The sequence below is a fragment of the Vulpes vulpes genome, chromosome 6 (genome assembly GCF_048418805.1).
Source record: "Vulpes vulpes isolate BD-2025 chromosome 6, VulVul3, whole genome shotgun sequence".
NCBI lineage: Eukaryota > Metazoa > Chordata > Mammalia > Carnivora > Canidae > Vulpes > Vulpes vulpes.
Window position 1 is genome coordinate 126,687,552 of NC_132785.1, and position 22,677 is coordinate 126,710,228.

General features: G+C 50.5%; 2 protein-coding genes across 16 annotated transcripts in view; one reads left to right on the top strand and one right to left on the bottom strand.

Annotated features, from left to right (window-relative positions):
• WARS1 (tryptophanyl-tRNA synthetase 1) overlaps positions 1–2,246 on the bottom strand; it is a 34,563-nt gene extending 32,317 nt beyond the window's left edge. For 4 of the 7 annotated variants that reach the window (XM_072762315.1, XM_072762317.1, XM_072762319.1 and 1 more), the window contains exons 1-2: positions 2,094–2,198; positions 1,206–1,380 (exon numbers count right to left, since the gene is read on the bottom strand). The gene's annotated coding sequence lies outside the window, so the exon portion shown is untranslated. Of the gene's footprint in view, positions 1–1,205; positions 1,381–1,766; positions 1,899–2,093 lie in introns of those variants that run through there. The other 3 variants (XM_072762316.1, XM_072762321.1, XM_072762320.1) reach the window with 3 other exon arrangements.
• The window catches only part of WDR25 (WD repeat domain 25), a 142,525-nt gene continuing 122,081 nt past the window's right edge, over positions 2,234–22,677 (top strand). Inside the window, exons 1-4 of one of the 9 annotated variants that reach the window (XM_026012577.2) lie at positions 2,234–2,326; positions 2,654–2,677; positions 3,224–3,393; positions 5,585–6,431. In XM_026012577.2, the coding sequence (XP_025868362.1) occupies positions 5,625–6,431 (807 nt within the window). In that variant the 5' untranslated portion in view covers positions 2,234–2,326; positions 2,654–2,677; positions 3,224–3,393; positions 5,585–5,624. Of the gene's footprint in view, positions 2,336–2,539; positions 2,682–3,223; positions 3,394–5,584; positions 6,432–22,677 lie in introns of those variants that run through there. The other 8 variants (XM_072762313.1, XM_026012576.2, XM_072762314.1 and 5 more) reach the window with 8 other exon arrangements.

Consider the following 22,677-nt stretch of genomic DNA (forward strand, 5'->3'; position numbering starts at 1 on the left):
GGATGCCAAAAGTCTACGGACGACTGTCTTAGTGTTTACTGCATAAAGTACAAATAGAGCTTTGAATCTTTCTTAAAGAGAATTGTATCATCTATTTAACAGAGTAAAATCTAAAACAAAGAAACAGAGCTATAATCTGTGGAATCATCCATCATCTCCTTTGAAGTAAGGATGGAGTAGAAAGAGCAGACCTGAATAGTCCGTGGCAGGTCACGGTGCACCTTTAAAGAGAAAGCTAAAAGACTCTTAACAATTAACTCGCAGTTCCCCTTTTCAAAGAACCTGACTCTTGTGCTCAAAATGAGCGAGGTACCATTTCAAAATGAAAGGTACCATTGTTTTCGAGAAGCAGAACAGGTGCTTGAAGAAACTGGGTAGTTTCGGGATGGGGAACAGAAAGAATTACAGAACCATTTAACAGAACATGATGATGACTTGGGCCGTCCTGAGATCATCTCACAGACCAGACTACACTGGTCTACAATTTGGGGACAGGGAGCATGAACCCAGCCGGGGAGAGCAGCTGGCTCTGTAGTTTCCGGGTGCCCGGAACACCACCAGGAGGTGGGATACCGTCCTTTACTGCCGGGCCCCAGGGCGCCGCTGATAATGGCTCTGCACCGCCAAGTTCCCAGGGGACAAGAAAGCGATTTGTGTCAGGCCAGGACTTCTCTGAATGCTTCGAGCCTGGGGACAGGTCATGCCCACCTTTTCTTTGTTAAACTCCCAGAAGCAAGGCAATTTTTTCCCCTTCGGGTAATAAAATGCATGTTACCTTAAAAGCCAAAGACGACGGGAATTCCCACGAAGCCAGGCCTGAGATGCTCTTGCATACGACCACGGAAGAGGGGTAGTATGTTAGGATGCTGAGCATGTCAGGAGGCCTCGCCAGTGACAACTGTGAGAGCCAGCATCAATGTGCTGCAGGTGCGGCCATCAGCCCCAACAGGCAACTGCTCTGCTCGCCCAGTCCCTCCACTGCCCCCTCCTCCCAGGTGGGGGAGGCTCTGAATCATCTGGACTTTACTTGGGTCATCCCGCCGAAATACAACACAGGACACCCCGATTCTGAGAGAGACAACCCCTCGCCCCTCGCCCGTCCGCCCGTCCAGGAACCACGGTTTCCATTCCAGCGCTTTGGTAAGAGGCTGGTAAAAAAAAAAACACCAAGTAGCTGGATGCCTGGGGAAGATCCGGATACATACCCAGGATGTGCAGGACGCGGCAGAGGCGGCCACTGGTCTCGCTGGGCAGCTGCGAGCCTGAGTCTGCCCCGAGGGGGGAAGCCAAAGGTCTTTTATAGTCTTCCCCTGTTTCTTTCGGTTTCTTTTTTTTTAAAAAGGCTCTTCTTTTTTTCTTCCTGTTTACCCCACTCTCCAGCTGTTGGCACGTAGGGATTTTTTATAAATTACTCAGTTTCTCAGAAACACTTGAGACTCTTGACCAACCTCCTGGCTGAGACGGTCCAATCAGAGGTGGGTGGGGTGGGTGGGTGTGTGGGGGGGCCGGGTGCAGGCCATTGCATCAGCCACCCCATGCCCCGGGCTGGCCGGCACATAACCTCCCCACCCTCTTCCCGTTCCCCACCCACCCTCGGCACCAGCGGGACTAACTGTTTACGTGCAGCCGTGGGAGGCCGCAGAAATCCCCGCGGCTGCTCACCGAGGCAGCGCAATGCGCATTGGTGGGAGGAGCGCGAGCTCCGGCCCGGCCCGACCTAGCTCTGGGCCCTGCCTCGGGTCAAGCCCTGGGGCGAGGGCTGTTACCTCTCTGCCTCGTCCTCCTCGGGCGCCTCATCTGTGAAATGGGCACGCGGGAGCCGCCTAGCTTTGCCCCCGAGGGCAGCGAGCGCGACGGCAGCGGCCGAGCCCCCGGCACGGGGCCCACGCTCCTGCCCGGGGGGGGGGGTGTCTCGCCCTGGGGGGGAGGGGCGGGGGCGGGGGACGGGGCGCCACTGCGGAGCCAGACCCCGGCGGGCAGCGAGCCGGGCTCCGAGCAGGATACTCCGGGCCGTCGCCTGCAGGCTGCGGCAGGGCCCCGTCAGCCGGCGCCACCCCGGCCTCCCTCCCGGGCCCCCTCATCCCCTCACTTACCGGCCCAGCCGGGCCCTTCAGCGCCGCGGGCTCAGCCACCGGCGGCCTCCTGGGCGTCCCTGGAAACGCCGTCCGGCCGGAACGACTTCCGGCCGTGCTGCCACACCATTGGCTGTTCGCGCGGGGGCGGAGCGGAGGCCGCGGATGATTGGTTGGCGGGTCCGGCACCAGCGGAACGCAACTGGGTTGCGGAGTGCAGGCCGGACGACCTGCGGGAGGACCGAGCGCTTCCGGTGCGTGCGGTGAGCGGCGGGCCCGGGGGCGGGAGGGGGTTGGGCGCGGGCGGCGGCGGCGGGGGCGGCGGGGGCGGCGGGGGCGGCGGCCGGAGCGCCCCGCGGCCCTCAGCGCGGCCTCCGACCCTCCCTCGCCGGTCCTGGCGGGAGCTGCCTTCCGGACGCGCCGAGCTCGGGGCCCGCCCTACCTCCGGCTCTTGACAGCTCGGCTAACTTCTCTTCATCCTTCAAAACCCATCGCGGGTCGTCTGCCTGGTTGCCTTCCTCCTCGGTCTGCGGCCTCCGGCGCCGGATCCGTGTTTTGTGTTTAATCTGTGCGCACACCAGACCCAGTCTAAGGCTTGGCCCCGAGTAGGTAATCAGGACGTGTTCGCCGAAGGAGGGTGTCCTCCCTCTTTTACTTTCTCCGTGCCCCACCCCCACCCCCCACACCCCCACCCACCCCCCGCAGCTGCCGCCCACGAATATTCCCGGACCCCGGGTGGGGGTGGGGGGGTGTCAGCGAGTGAACCGAGCACGACAAGCGCTGCCCTCGAGGAGCCGACCCGACCCGGCGCTGCTGGGTCCCCGGCTTCCTCCCGCGGATCCCCGCCCCCACCTCGAAATTTTTTCCCCTTTTCCCGCCCATGTGCCTTCGCAGACTCAAAAGGCAGCAACTACTTCCCCCGAAAGTTTTCCGTTGTTGCCAGTGCGTCTCCCTGGCCTCCGTTTTTGCCTGTCCCCCCCCCCCCCCAGAGTCGCCCCCCGGGCCTCCCTGCCTCCTCCCTCTGGCCCCCTTGGATGCTCCTCCTTGCCTCTGGTGTCGGGCCCACCTCGGCCACCCACTGGAGATGGAGCTGCAACCCCCAAGCCCGCAGGCGCCGCCTCTACGCTCTTCTGTTCTGCCTTTCTCCTTAGGATCTTACTGCCTGGGACCCTGCATCTCGCTGGATTGTGGTCGGCCTCTGCCACTGCCACCCGAGCATGGTGAGCGCCGGCCCCCCTTCGCTGTGTGTCTGCCGTGGGGCCTCACCAGTGGCCTCTGCGCCATCGGTCCTGGGTACACGAGCCAAACGTTCACGAAGCAGGTAGTATCCAGAGCCTCGTCATCTGCCCTCCTGCATTCATTCCTCCCTTGCTGCCTTGCCTAGCTAGGAAGTGGGCTGATGGGCCCCAATCCCACCACTCTCTGATGTTGTACGGTGGACCTCTTTCTTTCTTTTTAAAATTTTCTTGTTTTTTTTTCTTTCTAAGATTTTATTCATTTTTTCATGAAAGACACACACACACACAGAGAGGGGCAAAGACACAGGCAGAGGGAGAAGCAGGCTCCATGCAGGGAGCCTCATGCAGCACTCGATCCCAGGACTCCAGGATCAGGCCCTGGGTGGAAGGCAGACACTCAACCACTGAGCCATCCAGATGTCTGTCTTTCTTTCTTTCTTTCTTTCTTTCTTTCTTTCTTTCTTTCTTTCTTTTTCTTTTTTTTTAGGTTCATTTTATTATGTTGGAGTGGGGGAGGAAGAGAGAGAGCTTGCTCGAGAAGGGAGGGACAGAGGGAGAGGAACTCAAGTTGACTCTGTGCTGAACACAGAGCCTGACTCAAGGCTTGATCTCACAACTCTGAGATCAGGACCTGAGCCAAAATCAAGAGTTGGACGCTTAGCTGATTGAGCCACCCAGGCAGGCACCATCGGTCTCTCTTCTGAGTCAACCACTGCAGACAAGGAGGTGGGTGGGAATCCATCATGTGGCTGAGCACCCACATCCTGGCAGTGGGAACCTGGTGGGTTCCCTGCGACAGGGAGGAATGGTATGTGGTGGTGTGTGGTGCTGTCTACAGGAGTTGAGACAGGTGAGATGTCTGATCAGGACCAGGCTAAGTGTTTAGAGAATAGAAATGCCAAGTTGTTTGCAGAGCGCAGATGGCTTTGTGTATGGAAGGTGTTACCTGCCCAGATTAGGCTGCAGGGTGGAGGGGGCGGGGTGGAATTTTGGAGGAGGTAGACTATATTTGTTGAATGATGATGTAATGTGTTGGACAGTGGAGCCCTTCAGGCGATGGAAACCCTTTGGGGGAGAGGTGTGGGTGGGGCGAAGTGGTTGGATGCCAGGGAATGTGAGGGAGAGCTGGGTGATAGGCTGAGTGGCTTAACAGGGGACCCAGAGGGAGTCTGGCGCTGACCTGACCCCACATGCCTGCAGGAGGAGGGGCGCAGCGTGGTACCTAAGGTAGGGCCTCATCTGGGGCAGCTCAGCAGTTGGTGCTGCTCCTTCACGCCCTCTGCTGTCCTGGATGTGCTGGGCATCCTTGTCCTGATAGTACTTCCTCTTAAAAGCACAGGATTGAACTCCAGACTTGAAGGGCTTCTTTCCAGAAACTAGTTGGCAGCGATTTATCGTGTATGGTGGTTCAGAATTTCAGGAAGGATTTTTTAGAAAAGGAAATACACTGCTGTGTGAGTGTGTGTTTGGAGTGAAGCTGGCAAATTTGGATAAAACCCTTCAGAAACTGGGGGGGCTGAGGCCTTGAACACGTGGTTTTGTGTTGTGGGTCTGTCTCACCACTGGCTTATCGGTGAGGTGGGAGTATCTGGGCAGGGGGTGAAGGAGGCACTGGGGCCCACCGGGAGGGTGAAGATCAGGGTGACATGCTTCTCCCACTTGATGGGTTCTGGACATCTTTGCATTTTAGTATTTTCAGACCTACTCTCAAAGACCCAAGTTGACCTTCCATAAGGCATCTTTAAAATTCTGAATCTTTCTGTCCAGGCATCCATTCTCCATTTCGTCAGGTCTTCTTTTTATGTTTTTCAATAAAGTTTTAGTTTTCTTTCTGTAGGCTTTTGCTGATTTTTTGTTTTCGTTTTCCCCAGATAGCCTGTAGTCTTTACTTAAAAAAATAAAATCTCCTAATTATGTCTGGTGTATAGAAAAGCCCTCATTTTTTTTTTTAAGATTTTATTTATTCATGAGAGATACAGAGAGAGAGGCAAAGACACAAGCAGAGGGAGAAGCAGGCTCCATACAGGGAGCCTGATGCAAGACTCGATCCCTGGACCTCGGGATTATCCCTGGACCCCAGGATCATGACCTGAGCCAAAGGCAGATGCTCAACGACTGAGCCACCTAGGTGTCCCAAGCCCTCATTTTTTAGTATGTTTATTCTTAGAGTTTTCCAATTGTGGATTTGCTGGGTGGTATGTTTTCTTTTAATTAAGTGTGGTGGTAAATATTCTTCTGTGCGTATTTTCTGACACTTGACTTTGTTTGGTCTAGGTAGTTTGTCCTCAAAGGATATCAAGAAACTGTGTCTTCAATGGCTTCATTGGTGGCTTATGATGACTCGGAGTCAGAGGCTGAGACTGAGCCCGTGGGAAATTTTAATGCTGCCAGCCAGATGAAAGACACCTCTGATGTGGTCAAGCCTCCTGGGCAGGATTTTGCATCAGAAGCCCCAGGTGTGACGGAAGGGGCAGTACTGGCCACAAAGCATGGTTCTGGTGCAGATCCAGCTGGCCATCGTCTCCCACTGGTCCGGCTCTGGAGAAGTGACCCAGGATCTTGTCCCAGCCAGAGGCTACAGTGGCCCAGGACGGAGCCTGACATCACCTTCCCCACAGGCAAGCCTCCTCCACCTTCCCTGTGGACCACCCAGACTCCAGCTGGCCATGTGCCCCTGGCAGCTGCCCACTTTAGGCGGGTGAAACTCTCCTGGGGAACTTATGACTCCCCTGAACCATCCTTCTGTGTCCAAACCAAATCTGAAACCCCAGGTAAACATGGCAACTCTCTTCAGAAGGAAAGGTGTGAGGACTGTATTGTGCCCTATACGCCAAAAAGACTAAGACAGTCACAGGCACTAAGCACAGAAACTGGGAAGGGCAGAGATGTGGAGGCGCAGGGTCCGTCTGCAGGGCGTGCCCCGGCTCCTCTCTGTATGGCCCCCAGAGTGTCTGAGTTTATTCAGCCCTATTTGGACAGTCAGTATAAAGAAACCACCATTCCCAGGAAAGTGCTCTTCCACCTGAGAAGTCACAGGGGCCCTGTCAACAGCATACAGTGGTGTCCGGTTTTTGCTAAGAGCCACATGCTTCTCTCAGTGTCTATGGATAAAACCTTCAAGGTAAGACTTGAGTGATACTGCTTCTTCAGGGACTTTTAGAAGTAAATTGCTGGGGTGTTTTGCCTTTCACAACAGTGAGGTACGGGGGCTGAACGTTTCTGTGTGGGAACTTCTGCAATTCTCTCTGCTGCGTTCAGGAGTGGGTCCTCAGTGGCCCACCCTGGACTGTTGGTCCGCTCTGTCCCCTCCCCCTGATGCTGCCTGGCTTAGGCCACCTGAGGATGCTAGCCTTTACTCCTTGTGGGAGCGCGGAGGACGTGCAGACACACTGGAACCGTTGAGGATGAGGTTGCTGAGTGAGGACAGTCAGAGGGAGAGGAAAGCCAGCCTGGGACAAGTCCTGGGTCCCTGTGAAGCTTGGGGAATGTGGAGCTGTGGCAGCTCTGTGCTGGGCACTGTGTCGGATGCCAGGGGAGCCGAGGTAGATAGACCTGGCCCCTGGCTGCAGGGTGTGCAGTATGGTGGGGGCCATGGGCCAGTGGGGAGGCTCTCACAACCCCGGGCTTAGGAGTGTGAGGACCAGACTCCCAGAGGGACACAAGTGCTCCATGAACCCCCTGGGAGGGCTTGGTGAAGGCTTTCAGGAGGAGGGGAAGGTTCACTTGGTGAAGGTCGTGAGAAAGAGCAAAAGGATGTTCTTGGTCGTAAGCCTGGGAAGTCCTGAGGGACCTGTTGGGGAGTGAGGGGCCAGACCAAGGATAGCTGTGGATGCCCTGCCGAGGACTTCCGGTTTATACAGACTCCGTTTTTCATTGTTACTTAAGAGCTACTGAAATCCTGCTGACCTGCTGTAAGCAATCCCCACTCATACAGGGATTTAGCATAGCAGTGTTGCATCTCCTGTAACCTGTCTCCAGTGCCTCTGGGCTCTACTCTGTCTCTAGCAAGCACCTCAGCACCTAGTAAGTCATCTATACGTTGTAGGTGCCAAGTAAATGCACACTGAACCAAAGCTTCCTGGAAAGAAAATGGCTTTGGAGTTGAAGGGACAGGCCTTCGGCTCCAGCTTTGCTGTGGAGCAGCTGGTTAGCTGGCCCCACTCCGCGTCTGGCGTCTCAACTGTAAAGGGCATCGTCATACTTGCGTCATGTGGTCACGTAAGAAAAACGCCTACAGATCCCGGGCACAGAGCTAGGTGCCCCACAGGTACTCCGTAAATGTCGGCTTCCTCCCTCTCTTTTCCTCACAGTTCTGGAACCATCCTGCACAGGATGTTGTATTTGCAAGTTATGTTTTGAGCTTTTTTCTTAGGAGGCATTTTTTCTGAAATGAAGAAAGGAAGCCTAAGTGCAGTGAAGGCTTTGAAATGAGCTGAACCAACGGGTGTCATTTTTAAGTGGCCCATTTGAGTCCTGAATCAACTTGTCTGTGTTCTCTTCTGGCAAGGCTAATAGAGCTGTGCAGGAACAGTGCCCTCTTCTGCCGTTAGCACGGCGCTTTGGTGCTATTCCTGTGAGGGTGGGGGCTCCGGTCTGCTCCGGAGGCTTCTGGTGTCCCTGGTGTGCATTGTAACATGCTTGGTTCAATCCCACAGTGCTGGGGCTTCTCAGCGCTCCTTCCTGAGACTCTGTGCCCACGGAGGGCCAAGGGGACTTGTCCTTTGGTAAGGGAGAGCATCTGGAGGGCTTCTGGCGTGGGCCTTTGTGGGGCCTGTGTGGTGCCAAGCCGCGTCTGGCTGGCCCTGGATGTAGGCTGGAGTTAGAGTGATCTGGGCCTCAGGGTCTGGCTCCATTCCCAACAGTTTTGTGACCCTGGGCAAGACACAACCTCTCAGATTCTGTTTCCTCCTCGATGAAGCAAGCTTATGAGACCTATGGTTGGTCCTTCTGAGGTGAGACAAATGCCCAGGTGTGTGTGTCTGAAGCACCCAGGATAATCCTAGGCACATGTTCAAGGTTTGTGGAGGGTAGTGTGGTTACAGGTGGATCACCTGAGGGGCATGGGAAGTCCCTTTCTCGGACCCTGGAGGGAGCGAGCCATCTGGTAGGCTGGAGAAGGTAGTCTTGTCAGGAGGTCTCAAAGGACCGGCCAGTTGCCGTGGGGGAGATAGGTGGAGGGACCTAGGGCGGCAGGTACACCTTAGTGGATGCCTGCTGTCTGCTTGCCCACCCGCGGGGCTGTAGCTCCTATGGTGAGGGGCAGGCATGGAGCCCTGTGGGGACTGGTTTGCACCTGGCATCAGTGAGGTACCCTGTGGGGCCTGCTTGGATCACCTTTGCCCCGAGAAGTTTAGGTTTCCTGAGCAGAGGTATCCCCACTCTAGTATAGTTCTTAAACAGAACGCGTCTGAGGAAAGCCATTGATTTGGGGTGTTGGGTTTGTTTAGTCGTGTAGTGAGTGTTTGTAGAGTAGATGAGTGTGCTAGGTGCTCTGCACCGGGGGTGCCTGGAGGTCCCCGTGGAGAGGACCCTGGATCAGCCAACTAGCTGTGACGCCTTGTGTCCAGAAGGGGGCACAGTTGGCTCAGCTTGGAAAGCTACTCAGGCAGAGTGACTGCTAGGAAAGCCTTGTCTGAGGTGATTCAGTGAGACCTGGGTCCTGGGCCGTTTGTGGCAGAACTGCCCTCAGTGGGGCTGGTGCTGTGCCCCCCTTCCCGGGGAGGTGGTATGTGTGCTGCAGGAGATGTGGGCGCTGGCCCCTTGCTCGGCCTGGCATCTGCAGGGAGCCCTGCCCACTGCACTGCCCGTCCCTCATGGCGAGGCTGCAGGGGTGGCATTAGAGGTGGTCCAGGGACAGGGTGCAGCTGCCATCATGCTGCTGGGGCCAGTGTCTCCTGACCTCCTTGTTCCTGTGGGGTCTTGAAAAACCAGGGCTTTTATAAGCCATACATGCAAATTGTTGGGCCAGGATCCTCACTGCTTTAAGATATTTGACGGTTTTCAGTGACAGAGTTATTTGGCAAATTGATTTTGAGCAACTTTTCAGCATAAAGAATGTGTGGCAGGGGCTGGAGGAGCCAGGATAGGAAAACCAATTGGGAACTGGGTGGCGGCAGGGCTGGGAACCCGGGAGGGAAGTCCTGGCTGACTCCTCAGTTTTCCTGGGGCCTCAGGTTCATGTGTAGCCAGGTGTGCGGCTGGCAGCCCCAGGCAGGATGGTGTTCTCCCCCAACCCCGAGGTCTGAGAGTAGGTGGCACGGTAGATCTTGGGGGCCTATGAGGTGGGTGGGGGAGTGGGAGGCATGTGGATGATGAACCTGGAGAGTATGGGGCTGCGGGCACCGGCAGGAGTCTAGGCTCCCTGCAGCCCCCGCCTGGATAGAGAGCAGTGGGTGCAGTGGGGAAAGATTTAGAAGAGGTGGGTGTGACAGGGCCCCTCCCCCACCCCCTGACTCTGTGCTCCCTTCTAGGGTGCCTTTCTCCTTGTCTTTTGGTTAAAGTCTGCCAGAGTGCCTTCTTGAGCCCACTGCATCCGGAAGGAGGGAAGAGCCTGGGTGCTGGGGTCACAGCCCTTAGTTCATATCCTTCCTCTGCCACTGACTGGCTGTGTGATCTCAGGCAAGTTACTTCCCTGAACCTCAGCCATTGTACGTAAAGTGGAGACAACTGTGCGTTGCCTTGGTGGGTTTTTCTGAAGAATAAGCAGTGTTATATGTGACCTCTCTGGTGCCTGGCACAGGGTAGGCACTTGCTGTGTCCTTATGGTTTTGCTCTCCGCGGGGGTCTTCTCCCTTCCTTACTATGTAGTGACATCTCATTCTGCCGGTGTGACTGTGAACTGTATCTGCTACATCTTCTCGATTTTAAGCGTCTTGAGCATGGAAACTGTGCCAGGTCCATTTTTATGTTTTTCGAAGCACCTGGCACAAAGTTTTGTATGCTGAATGATCAGTAAAGATTAAAACGGTTTTTTTTTTTTTTTTTTGGATTTTATTTACAGCCTTTAGGAAAGGATCATCTCTTAAGTGCATAGATCTTATTTGCCAGTAGGGGGCACAGTAAGACTTAATATAGGCTCACTCAAGCTTCTAGAATGTGAAAGAATCCTTGATTCAAGGTAACATTTACTGAAATATGATTTCTTTTCTGATCAAGAGAAAAACAACACAATCCATCTGATTAATCTAAAGAGCATGGAGTGCCAGTTCCTTTATCTCTTTAAAACGTAGCTTTGGAATTCATAAATTTCAATTGGGCACATTACAGTGGAAAGATACTTATTTTAATATGTTCTAAATGTTCTGTGAGCTGTAAAATATGCTTATATTAGTTTTGAAAAATTTACAGCTGGAGAAATTAAGTAAAATAAAACAATGACTCATAACTCTGCACCGATGCTCTGTTTTCTTTCCTGATGATCCCTTCCTGCTCCTGTATAGCACACATCTGTTTCTCACAGTTGTAATCCCAGTACGGATACCCTTTTATCTACTCTTTTCATTTCTCTGTGTCCTCATTTAGCTCAACACGTTTGAATACCCACTGCACGTAAAGGTAGAAGTCAGACTTTGAAGCTCTTGGACAAAGTACAGATGTGGCCTGCTTCAACCAAATGCGGGCAGCCCTCACCATTGGCCCTGTGTGCAGAGCCCTCTGCTAGGCACCAGACATATTCTCACAGGCATATGACATGTTTCCTGCTTCTAGGGGACCCCCGTCCATGCGTCAGAACCCAGAGTTCTGGAACAGAAGGGTATTAAATCAAATATATGAATTAAGTGTTGTTCATTTGTTTTACAAAATGGTTTTCTTTAGGAATTCTTTCAGTAACAGACTTCCCTACAACACTTAAAAGAAAAAAAAAACTTTTCATTTTTTTATCAGGAACGTAATAAAAACTTATTGTGAAAAACTTTGAAAATGCAGAGAGCATGAAGAAATCGTTGCTAATCCTAATCCTGAGTCGGTGAGTCACTGACGCCGGGGGCCTTTCCTGGTCTGGACCCCCGCATTCCTGTGTGCTCACAGAGTTAGGCTCACCACAGAGTGCGTGCAGTTTTGATTTTGCTCCCCTCTCCCCTCCCATCTTTTGTGCTGTTTGTAAGGGGCGCTTTTCTACCTTATTAAAAACTTTCTCCAAACGTATTGTTTTTTGAAGATTTTATTTATTTATTTGTGAGAGTCACAGAGAGAGGCAGAGACATAGGTAGAGGGAGAAACAGGCTCCCCATGGGGAGCCCAATGCAGGACTCGATCCTGGGACCCCGGGATCACGCCCTGAGCCAAAGGCAAACGCTCAACCACTGAGCCACCCAGGTGTCCCCCAAATGTATTTTCATGTCTGTTTCAAATCCAAGACTTTGCTTTGTCATTTATGTGTTGTTTCATATCGTTATTTACTTTTGTTTTTGAAATGGTGAGTACTTCAGTGAACATGGCTATAAGTAAACGTCTTTTCTGCTGCCTTAGTGTAGGTAAGATGGGCTTTGATACACACTTGGGCTTGAGCTATAGGCTTTGTGTCTGGTGAGTGGAACCTGAATAAATTGGCAGAGCTTCAGTGCTATCGTTGCATGAGACCCTTGGGTTTCTGTTCTGTATCTGTTGCTTGGTAGGTATGTGACTTTGGTAAAATCACCTTGCCTCTCTGATTCCCCAGTTTTCTCATTGGTAAAATGGGTATAATGGCTGCCTTTGAGGGTTGTTGCTATGTAGAAGAAATGGGAAGATGCAGCGCAGTGCCTAGCATATGGGAGGGGCTGCAGAAACATCAGGAGGGGCTCCTGATTCCTCTGTTCTTTTATTGATTAAACAATTAGAAAAAAGATGAGTCACCCAGGATGCTCCAACTTAATGTAACACTTGTTTTTGTGAATCTTTTAATAGTCTGTCTACAGATACATGTTTTTCCAAGTGTTCAATGTCAGTACTCCTGAGATAGATACTTTTAAAATTCAAAAAGTTTTTGGGTTTGTACCAAACAGTTTACCTCAGGCTCCCTTTTGATGTACTGCACGATTATTTGGAAGGCACGTACTGTGGGGTTCAGTCTGTGTCTCTAAACTGATCATGTTTAAAATGTGTTAGAAGAAAATAAATTGGACAGCAGTTTGCCAGCTCTGAGTGTTTTATGTCTGGGCCCCGGGCAGTGTGGGGAGGAGCTATTTCATACCTGAAGAGGCCCAGGAAAGTTAGTCTGGGGCAGGGAAGAGGTGCTTACCTAGGGTGGCACCAGGTTCAGATGGGTCTCATCCCCTTTCCCATGTTGTGTGTGAAGGAAAGGATTTTTTTTCTGGATGCTGAAGACCCAGATTGGGGATCTCATTGTGCTGCTTGCCTGCTCTGTGGCCTCTGGCACAGAGTACTGGTACAGAGTATCATTGAGAGGCTGGAGAGAGCTCACCATCCCTGAGGGCTTACCACCTACTAGGAATGGTTCCAAACATTCCAGCTCCACTTCGTGACAGGCCTGTCGGGCAGGGGCTGGTCTTACTCCCACTTTACAGACAAGGAAGCTGAGGCACAGAGAGGTTAAGGGATTTGTCACACAGCTAGGAAACTGTAGAAGCAAGATGTGAAGCTGTCAGACCACAGAGCAAACAGAGCTAAAAGACTCACTCTGCTCTTCTGCCTTGGAGGATAAAGGATGGAAAAGCATATCCCCTCAACCCAAGTGGTGCCCGGGCGCTGTCCCAGCCTCAAAGTCTTGTGGTTCTGTTAAGGGACATAAGAGATGATTTCCATAGTGGTTTAGATTTGCATTTTTATGTATTACAGGATCCCGTTGATTTATCATTGTTAGCGTATCTGATTATATTAGGGTATCTTAGACGTGCTTTGTAGAAAGTAATATATCTCAGATTCAAAGACAAGGAATTTATGGATTCAAGTGCCAGAGTGAAGGTTTATTTCAGTTTTGAAAGAATTATTCTTGATGGATTTTACAAAATGAGATTGAGAAATGATTTGATGTGTAGAGTGAGGAGTCGTGGAGCATTATGCAGATGATTGGCAATTTATTCCAAGCACGAGGCAAATCTATTGGAAATGAGAGCTGCGCAGCTGGGGAGGAGGGTAGGGTTGTGGTGGTGGGCGTTTGGTATTTGGGGAGTGAATGATTAACAGTGCACCGAGGGTAATTAGGTGAAGGCCAGGAGAGACTAGGTGGTGTTTGTTGTGTACAGTGATCATTTGGGCCCATCTTGGTTTTACAGAAACCCAGAGAGGGAAAGACACTTGCCTGAGGGCACACAGTGAAGTCAGGTGGTGATGTGGAGCTGGGATCTTGTGTAGGAAGTGTCAGGATGCGTCCCTCACTGGACCCTGTGTTTACTTGTCTCCCTTCCCACCTTGTATGTGTTTTTGTTTCAGAGAAAGTTCAGGGTCATCTTAGTTGTCCCAGGGGTGGGAGTGAGGGCTTCAGGCCTACCAACAGCAGGGTAGGTGAGCCTCTGGGGATTGCTGTGAGATCCTGAGCTGGAACCTTCTTTTCGTGGGAAGTGAAGCTTTTTTTTTTTTGACACTCCTCTCCTCCGTATGAAAGCTGCAACGTTTCTGAGGCCAACAAATGAGACATTTCCCACTTTCCGTTTGGTTGCCAGAAGGGCCTTGCAAGCTTTCGCCTTGCAGAAAAAACCTTGGGTTGAAGGAGGAATAAGAAAAGGAAAGTGTGGCGGAACCCAAGCTGTGTTTTCTGCATTTTGAAAACTTCATTCCGTTGAACTTTAGCAGTTCAGTATCCCCAGGGCAGGGCCGTGTGCTTGCCAGATGCTGACGGAGAAAACAGTGCTGTGTGAAGGTGCAGACTCTGTCCTCAGGGAACCAGCCTCATCCAGGCTCATCCCGTGTCATTAAGGGAAGAATAGAGCAATTTGGGAAAATGCTTTTAATGTAATTGAAAAATGCAGATTGCAAAATTGGCACGGTTAGGAGTTGAGACAGTCTAGTAAATTATTTCTTGCTGCTTTTAAAACTTGGACACGGAAGACTCTTAAAGACATCCATTTACTGCCCAGCGATGGCTTTGTCTTACTCCTTAAAAAAAAAAAATTAGTTGCTTTAGATTTAACTTAGTTTTATCATAAAAGTAGTAAGATTTTGTGAAAAAATACCAAAAAAGGGTAGAAATTAAAAATAAAACCGTAGATCTCCACTCAAGCATAACAACTGTGAATGTTTTGTAAGCAGCTTTTCCTTTCAGTATTTTTTCCCATGAGTATCAACTGGTTTTAATTATACTCTAGGTACTTTGTTTTTGTAAGCAGCATTTAAAAATTTTGTGATGGTTATCTTCCCCCAAGACTGCTTTTACTCCTTAAAAGAAGGGGTGCGTAAGTCAGTCCAACTTTGTCACGTTTTCTTGCAGCTTCTGCTGTCTCTACTCAGGCATCTCCTACAGGCCCAGGCCCCCGTGTGTGAGGGGGGGCAGTGGGGCATGGTGCAGAGGAGAGGGCTTCAGGGGGCGGTCAGAAGTGCATTTGAGGGAGGCCAGTGGTATTAGCCCAGGACCCCGGGAACTCTCGCACCTCAACCCCCTCACAAAGCGCCGTGAACCCAGACTGAAACGCAGGAGAACCAGATGGCCTTAGAAACTTAGCAACAAAGTGGCCCTAGCTGGGGGTCCTGGAGCTGCTTCCAGGCCAGTCTTCCCTCGCTAGGGGCCAGTCTTCCCTCGCTAGGGATGAGGCATCAGGTACCACATCCCTTCTCTTGGAAGAGGGGCCACAGGGAGATGGGTGGTACCCTTGGGGAGGTTCCCTGGCAAGGGCTTTACTTGGGGACTCAGATTAGTTGGCTGGTCTGGGTGTTCCTGGACAGAGCTTCTGATTTTCTTTCTAGTTCTCTCTTTGCCTCTCTATTTTGTTTTTCTGGGAAATTTCCTCCACCTTACCTTTCGATCTTTTTTTTTTTTTTTTTTTTTTTGATTTTGTATTTCTGCTGCCATATACTTAAAGTTTTTCTTTCTTTCTTTCTTTTTTTTTTTACTGAAGTATAACTTATATTCAGAAAAGTGTTCTATTCTGATCTATCATATTTTTACATTCCAAGAGCTGCTTCTTGTTTTCTGAATGTTCCTTTTTTAAAGAATATGTCATTTTTTTATTGCATATTTACAGGGTCTTTTCTTAGCTCTTGGAGTTCTTTGAAAGTTTTCCTGTGTTTTGGAAAATGTTCCTGCCCCTTGTCACCTCCTTTTATCCTTTTGTTTTGGTGTCTGCGTTTCACGTGAGGAGACGCTGTACTGCTCATTCCCATTCAGGGAGGAGGCCCGGGGAAAGCCAATCTGGCCAGTGTGTGTGAGGGTGTGCGAGTGAGTGTGTGAGTGTGTGCGCGGATGGAGCCTGTCAGCAGGGAGGTTGCCGCAGGGTGGTGAGGCAGCCAGCCAGCATCTAGGGGCAGGACCCCCCCACGTGAACCTCCCTAGGTGTTTTGGGTAGCCGGGTCAGTTTCCGAGACAGGACTCTTCACCCTGGATGCCTGAGTTGGGGGATCTGAGCAGGGGAGAGTGCTGGGGTCTCCGTTGGAGTGTGCGGACGTCATTCTCTCACGTCCTCCAGCTGCTTTTTCCACTCTCATCTGCACAGATCTACTTTGTTCTTTTTAGCGCCTACAGTGGCCTTCCGTTTATGACACTACACCATCAGTTATTTGTAAACATGACTGTATCTTCTTCCCCTTGACAGGGGTAGAATTATTAACTTTCTAAAACATTTGCTAATTGAGCGGCATCTTATTTGAGAACCAAATGAATTCATTTGCTCGCAGCTTCTTTAGAACCAGGCTGGCACCTCGTTAATGCTCAGTAAGTGTTTGTGGGTCTTGTCCATCAGTCTTCTGCCATTTTAGCATTTCTCTTATCCAGCAATTTACATACTAACAATATTGACCTGTCGTCATATCTCCCCCCTCCCCTACCGTATGTTGTTTGACTTTGAGTTTTGGCATTTCATTATTACTATTTTTTTAACAGAGGAAACTTGACATTTTTTTTGTGGTCAAGTCTATGGACCTTTCCCTTTGTAATTGTCCTGTGGCCTTAGAGCATGGCATGTCCTCCCCCATCTCAAGATCTGATAAATAGTCACCTATATTTGACCTTCATCTAGCAGTGATTAGCTTGAGCCAGTTTCAATTCTCATCATCTCTTCCAGGCTTTCTGTGGGTCCGGGGCAGGCTGTGCCCGCCGTGATGAATGTGTGCTTGGTGCCAGGGATCGATTGGTATATTAAGGAGCAGCCCTGCTTCGTGACGCTCCCCCACACTGATGCTGGCTACTAATGATTTAAAATGACCTTCTTCCCATCCAGCTTATTCCGCAGGGCACGGGTGCGCCACGGCTGCCCCAACCTTTTCTCAAAAATGAAATGTTGTTTTTGACCATAAAAGAAATACATGTACGCTATGGAAAAAGCAGGAAGGTATAAAGAAAAAAATTGCCCATTATCTCTGCACCCAGAGGCAATGACTGTAGACTTTTGTTGTATTTCCATCCAGTCTTTGAAAATAAAAGGCGACATAGTTGAGTTCCAACTATCCATGTAATTTTAAACCCTGCCCCCCTCCTCCCCGACTGCAGCAGCAGGGTTTGAATGCTGTGACTCATTGCTGTGGTTTTCAGTGTGGTCTTTGAGCCCCTGGGGTCCTCGAGATCCTTTCCTGGGGTCTGGTGGGTGAAAATTGTTTTCATAATAGTACCTAGAAGTTATTTGCCTTTTTCACTCTCATTCTCTCGTGAGCTACATGGAGTTTTCCAGAGGCAACGGGATGTGTGCTGTTACAATAGATTAAGTACAGAAGCAGCTCTGCGAGCCCAGCTGTCTCTATTAAGCCAGCCGTTAAGGAGCTGGCAAAAATGTAAACAGTGCCTTCTCACCGATTTTTTCGTCTTGGGAAATATATTTTTCCTAAGAGATGTTATTTATGTTGACATACAATGAGCTTATTACTGATACTTTTGCATAAATTAATATTTTTAAGGTTCTCAATTTTAATTTCAAATATGCTAAATATGGATTGATAATAACCCACATAAGCAGCAGCGTTTTGGTGTCCTCACTAACTTTAGAGAGTATAAAAGCGTCCCACCAAAAGGTCTGGGTAGCACGGTTTGATTTATGTCTGTAATTTCATTTTAGCGGGTTGCATGTATGGGTAATAATGGTGTCATCCTGCGGCCCTGGCGGAGGTGCATAGATTCAGCCCTGGCTGCGTCACTCCCTCCTCCTGCTTGGTTAGATTTCCAAACGGTGTGACCAAAACATGATCCCAGAGGGTCCCAGTCCCCCTGGGCCCTGTTGCCCCTTCTCTCTGCCCTCCCTTCTGCCAGTTGTGAAGGTGATTTAACATTACAAAATAATGGGACAAAAACCTCCCAATTCCAGCATACACCTCAATTACGATTATCCTTTCAACACCCTCCCATCAATTTCTGGTCCATATGGGCTTGTGTTTTTCACAGAGTGCGCATACAGTTTTGCAGCCTGCTTCTCCCACTTAACATTCTCTCCCAGCCTCTCCTGCCGCAGCGCCACCAGCCGCCTCTGCGTCTTTGGAGGGCCGTCAATTTGTGCTGGTTCCATGATGCTCTATCGAGTTGATTAACTGTAATTTACTTAGCCGTCCTTGGACACTTAGGTGGTTTCTAATTTTTGCTATTATAGATAATGCTGAAGTGGTTATCTTCATGCATGAAATCCTTTTCTGTTGGATTATTTCTTTCGGATTGATTCCCAGAAGTGGGACTGCTGGGTCAAAGGCTTGTACATTTTCATGGGTCCAGATACGTCTCCCGTCAGATTGCTTTCCAAAAGGATTATACCAATTTGCACTGCCACTGCAAAGCCTGCGTAATAACCAACTATTTTGCTTAACTATCATGCCTAGAATTTTCCCTTGGAGCCCCAAGGGGGCAAAGGCCCTTCTCTAAGTGAATGTGATCTATAATTATTTAGACTAACACCAAAATTGCTTTCAGAACATTTTTAACCTGCTGAGTTTAGAATTCTAATTCGCATACAAGCCAGCATTAACAGTATCACAAGGAGCAATTTCTCTCCCTGCTCACAGTGTGTTTACACAGCCCGACAACTGCAGGGAAAACTGAAGAGCTTTTATAAACACAAGTGGTCTCTTTCTGAACTAGTTGAAGTGTTATTTTGAAAGGTACAGAAACACAAATTAAAACACATTTTCATTGTAACCTTTGGTTAGAAAAGTTGTTTGTTTTCGTCCTGGTCTCTTTCCATGTTCTTTGCTCTCATTCAAGTGTGTTCTGAAATATCCTGGCTCCTTGGAGTCTTGCCATGATGCCGTTAGCCCGGTGACAGGGACATGCGGGGGAGCACGGTGGCTGTCTTCAGGTGCTGGTGGGGTGGTGGTGGGAAGAGAAATGGGTTGTACTCCTAGGCAAAAGCAGGACTAACGGTGGAAACTGCAGGGGAAGAGGTTGGTACCCTGTGAGAAGAACTTTCCAGCACTCAGGACTGGTTACCTTGGGGAGTGGATTCCTGAGGGGCGTTAGGGTGGAAGGCTTCAGCGCAGGTTGGAGCCCACGTTTGCCAGTGACCGGGACATAAATGCAAGCAGGGGTCAGGAACTCTAAACTTTCTGGAATGATGTATGCCTGTGGCTGGGGCCCCTGGCGGCTGTGTGCTGCCCTGGAGAAAGGACTGGGCTCAGCCCTGAATACAGGGACTGGAGCCTGACACGGTGTTTGGCATGCTGTGAGTATGCACATGAGGTAGACACATCCCCACCTTGATTTCTCTGGGCTTCCACACTCTCATCTGTGAAAGAATGACCTCACAGGGCTGTAAGGATCAGACAAGGTTAGATGTGTGAAACCACTTTGTAAACTATAAAGCCTTTACAAATGGAAGGTGTTACCAAGAACTTCAAGCCAGGGTATATTCTGTAATTGCAAAGCCAAGTTCTTAAGCACGGGAGGCTTGCAATCCAATTTGCCTTCAGTTACCTTGTTTCGTTGAACAAATAATATGGTGTGTGCCCATGGACACCAGCAGGCCTCTCAGGGAACTTAGGCTCTTCCAGATGTGGCTTCCTGTTTTTGGGCTTTGCAGTGTGATGTTGGCTTCTGGTGGTTGGGACGCCAGGCTGTAGACTTGCTGTGTAGCCAGTGAATCCCTCAGGCCTTGTGATAGGTTCTCTCTCTGTGGTATGAGCAGTAAGGGCCCCAGGGACGAGATGCCACAGAGCGTGTGAGAGAGATGGCCCTGGGAATCAGTATAGGAAGACTTAGTGTCTCCACTTCTTTCTTCATTTGGTCATTCATTGATCCAGTCATCAGTTGGATCTGCCTTGGCTCTGTACAAGCTCTGGGCTTACAGGGACCAGAAATACCCTTGCTGGCAAGGTAATGGGGCCCAGGCATCAAAACAGACTAGAGTGTGAAAATGTGACAGGCCCTCTGAGCACCCCCTATGTTGGGTATGGGCATGAAAAGGGGAGTGGAGTGTGTCTGTTGGGGTGGGGGTAGAAGACAGGATAGGCTTCTGGGGAAGGGAAAGGTAGAGCTGGGTCTTGGAAGGGGAGGAGATGAGTAGTGAGGTGGGTGGGGAGGAGAGCCCTGTGCCATGACTGCCATGCCGCAGGGAGGGGCCAGTGAAGGCAAGTCCGGGAAGTGTTGGTGTCCACTGAAGGGAGTCAGGACCTGTTGCGAGCTTTAGGCTGGCTGCTGCCTCTGGTACTTGTGCTGGGTCAGACAGCACACCAGGCTTTGCACCTCATTTCCCCACAGCTGGGGCATGAGACAGTCATGGAGCTTGGGAGTCCCACTGCTGGCCTCATCCCTGGCTCTGCTTTCTAGTAGTAGCTTGGTCTAAGTTATATAACTCTGAGGAACCTGTGTTTTCCCATCAGGAAGTAGGGATGATAATAGCGTCCACCTCAGTTTTCTGAGGTTTAAACAAGAAAAATCATGGAGAGCTCTTAGGGGAGTACCAGGCTCCCCAGTAGCAAATGCTCATCATGTAAGCTGGCAGCAGCAGCAACATCCTCGAGCCTGTTTTACAGTTGAGAAAACTGAAGATCAGAGAGGAACATTGAAGGATCTGTGACTCCTGAACCCAGAGCTGGTGTTTGGACTTACTCTCTCTGCCTCTGTAGAGGGACTTACCCTCTCATAGAAACCGGGTTTCTATGTTAGCTTCCCGGTGCAGCTCCAGAAAGTAGTCCCAGGAGTGTGTGCAAGGTCCTTAAGCTTTTTGAGTCTTTTAATTAGTTCATCTGCACACCGAGTAACATTATGCCAGAAACTTGTCTTGATTGTTGTATCTCCAACTCCTGGAAGAGAACTGGACACAGGCAGGGGCTTACACAACACTTGTGAGAGAGTGAGTGACCCCTGCACAATCTCCCATGCTCCTGTGGGCCTCCTTGAACTCCAGGGTGATTGAGAGTCTTGGGGGTGATCTTGCCCCGCCTGCCTTGGCCCCTTTCTCCCTCCTCTGGCCCGTGTAGGAAGCGTCCATGGGGGTGGTGGTGGTGGCAGGCTGTGGAGGGGGCTTTGAGGACTGTAGCCAGGAGCTAAATCAAAGTGGTGATTACTCCCCATCCGTTGAAATGTTTGCGTTTACTCTCCCAGGTAATGGGCTTGGGCCGATCCTTGCAGCTTGTGCGTTTGTTTATTTATTGTTTATTTAGAAATCATAAATCCAGAAAGGATTTCAGGAGGCTTACAATAAAAGATACGTATACAGTAAAGCTGTTAAAACAGACCATGAATAGCCACCCTGAAAAGAGGAGACACATAAATCAAGTTCAGAGCTGACCACCCTTACAGGGCTGGCGCCTTCCATCTTGTTCCGCATGTCCTGATAGCCCTGGGGCAGCGTGAGGGCCTGGAGCCAGCACACGTGGCTTTGTGTTGGGACGTGGGCTAGCTGGGTGGTGGTGCTTAGAGGAAGGCAACTTCTTCTGGGGCCATGTTTTGGCTACTTTGTGATGAGATCTGAGGGCCAGAGGGAGGCCAGCCTGGGATCAGTGGGGTGCACCAGGACCCAGGCCCCTCGGCCACACTGCCCAGGCATTTTTCTGCAGCTGTTTCTCTCCTGCTAAGAGCCACTGTAAGGATTGTATGCCGCAGTGTTTGCCTGGGACCTGGCAGTTGGAAAGTGTAGTTGTGAATCTGCCCAATCTGGGCTGTGGTTCTTGTGGTGAATATCATCCTGGGTTGGGGGCACAAGTCCTTCTCTCAGGCCCTCACATTCAGAGGAGCTGCCGCTGGCAGGGCTTGCAGGATGGGGTCCCCCTGCATGCCCTGGGCTCTGTCCATATTGATGTTCTTCACACTGAGCATGGCCTGTTCATGATTGCTTAAAAACACTTACTAAGTTCGAAACGAAGGGAACATACTTTTTAATTATTTCCCTACTTGTCTCTGGCAATGCTGTTGTCAAGGAAACCAAAACCTTGGAAAAGCTTTTCAGCTTCCCAGTCGGAAGAGGATACTTGCACAGTGCTTATGTCTGTGGAAATGGACCTGTTGTTCTGTAGCAAAATCTGTTTTTAAGAGGAGTGGCTTGCTTCACTTCTTACGTATAGAACCTTTTTGACCTTTTAACACGAGATGCAAGGCTGTTGCTGGTATTTTCTCTTTCAAAAGAATTGCCTGCATTCTTGACTCATTTCGTTCATTTAGCTACTGATGCAGGAGTTGGGTTCTAGGGATGGAAGTGGGATACAGAGATGGATAGGGCATGTCATCCTTCCTTGAAAGGTTCTGGGCCTCTGGGAAAGAGAAACGGTTAGACAGATACATACCTGGTCTCGTGGAGTGGAGGATTGAATGCTCTGGGGCACAAAGGACAGCCCCAGGGAGGGGCAGTGTCACTGAGAGTCACAAGGAATCTGAGAGGATGGGTAGAAGTAATTCCATGGCAGAGAGACAGAAGAACATTTTGGGCAGAGGGAACAGACTGTGCAAAGGCTGGAGGACTGTGCTGCCACCAGCGGACTGCAGGGCTGATAGGTGAGGGTACTGGGTTGGACACATAAAACAAGGGTGCAGGACTGTCTGGAGAAGCCTCGGGAGGCAGGAAATCAGGAGTGTGATGGAGTAACAGAATCTGTTTTTAAAAGGGCTGGCTTCCTTTGCTTCTTACAGATAGAGCCGTTTTGACTCCTCGTGGAGTGCGATGAGGTTGAGAGAGCAGGCTCCTCAAAGCTGTCCTATTTCTGTTACACAGGCCCTTGCTCCTTGATGCACAGAGGCACGTCGCTCCTTACAGCTTTGCTTTGGAGGGAAGGGACTCTGCTAACACAGTTTGAATTTAATAATTCGTCTCTGCTGCAGGAGTACAGTGTTCAGTGTAATGTTTCAGCCAGCATTCCAGTAAAACTTTATGGTA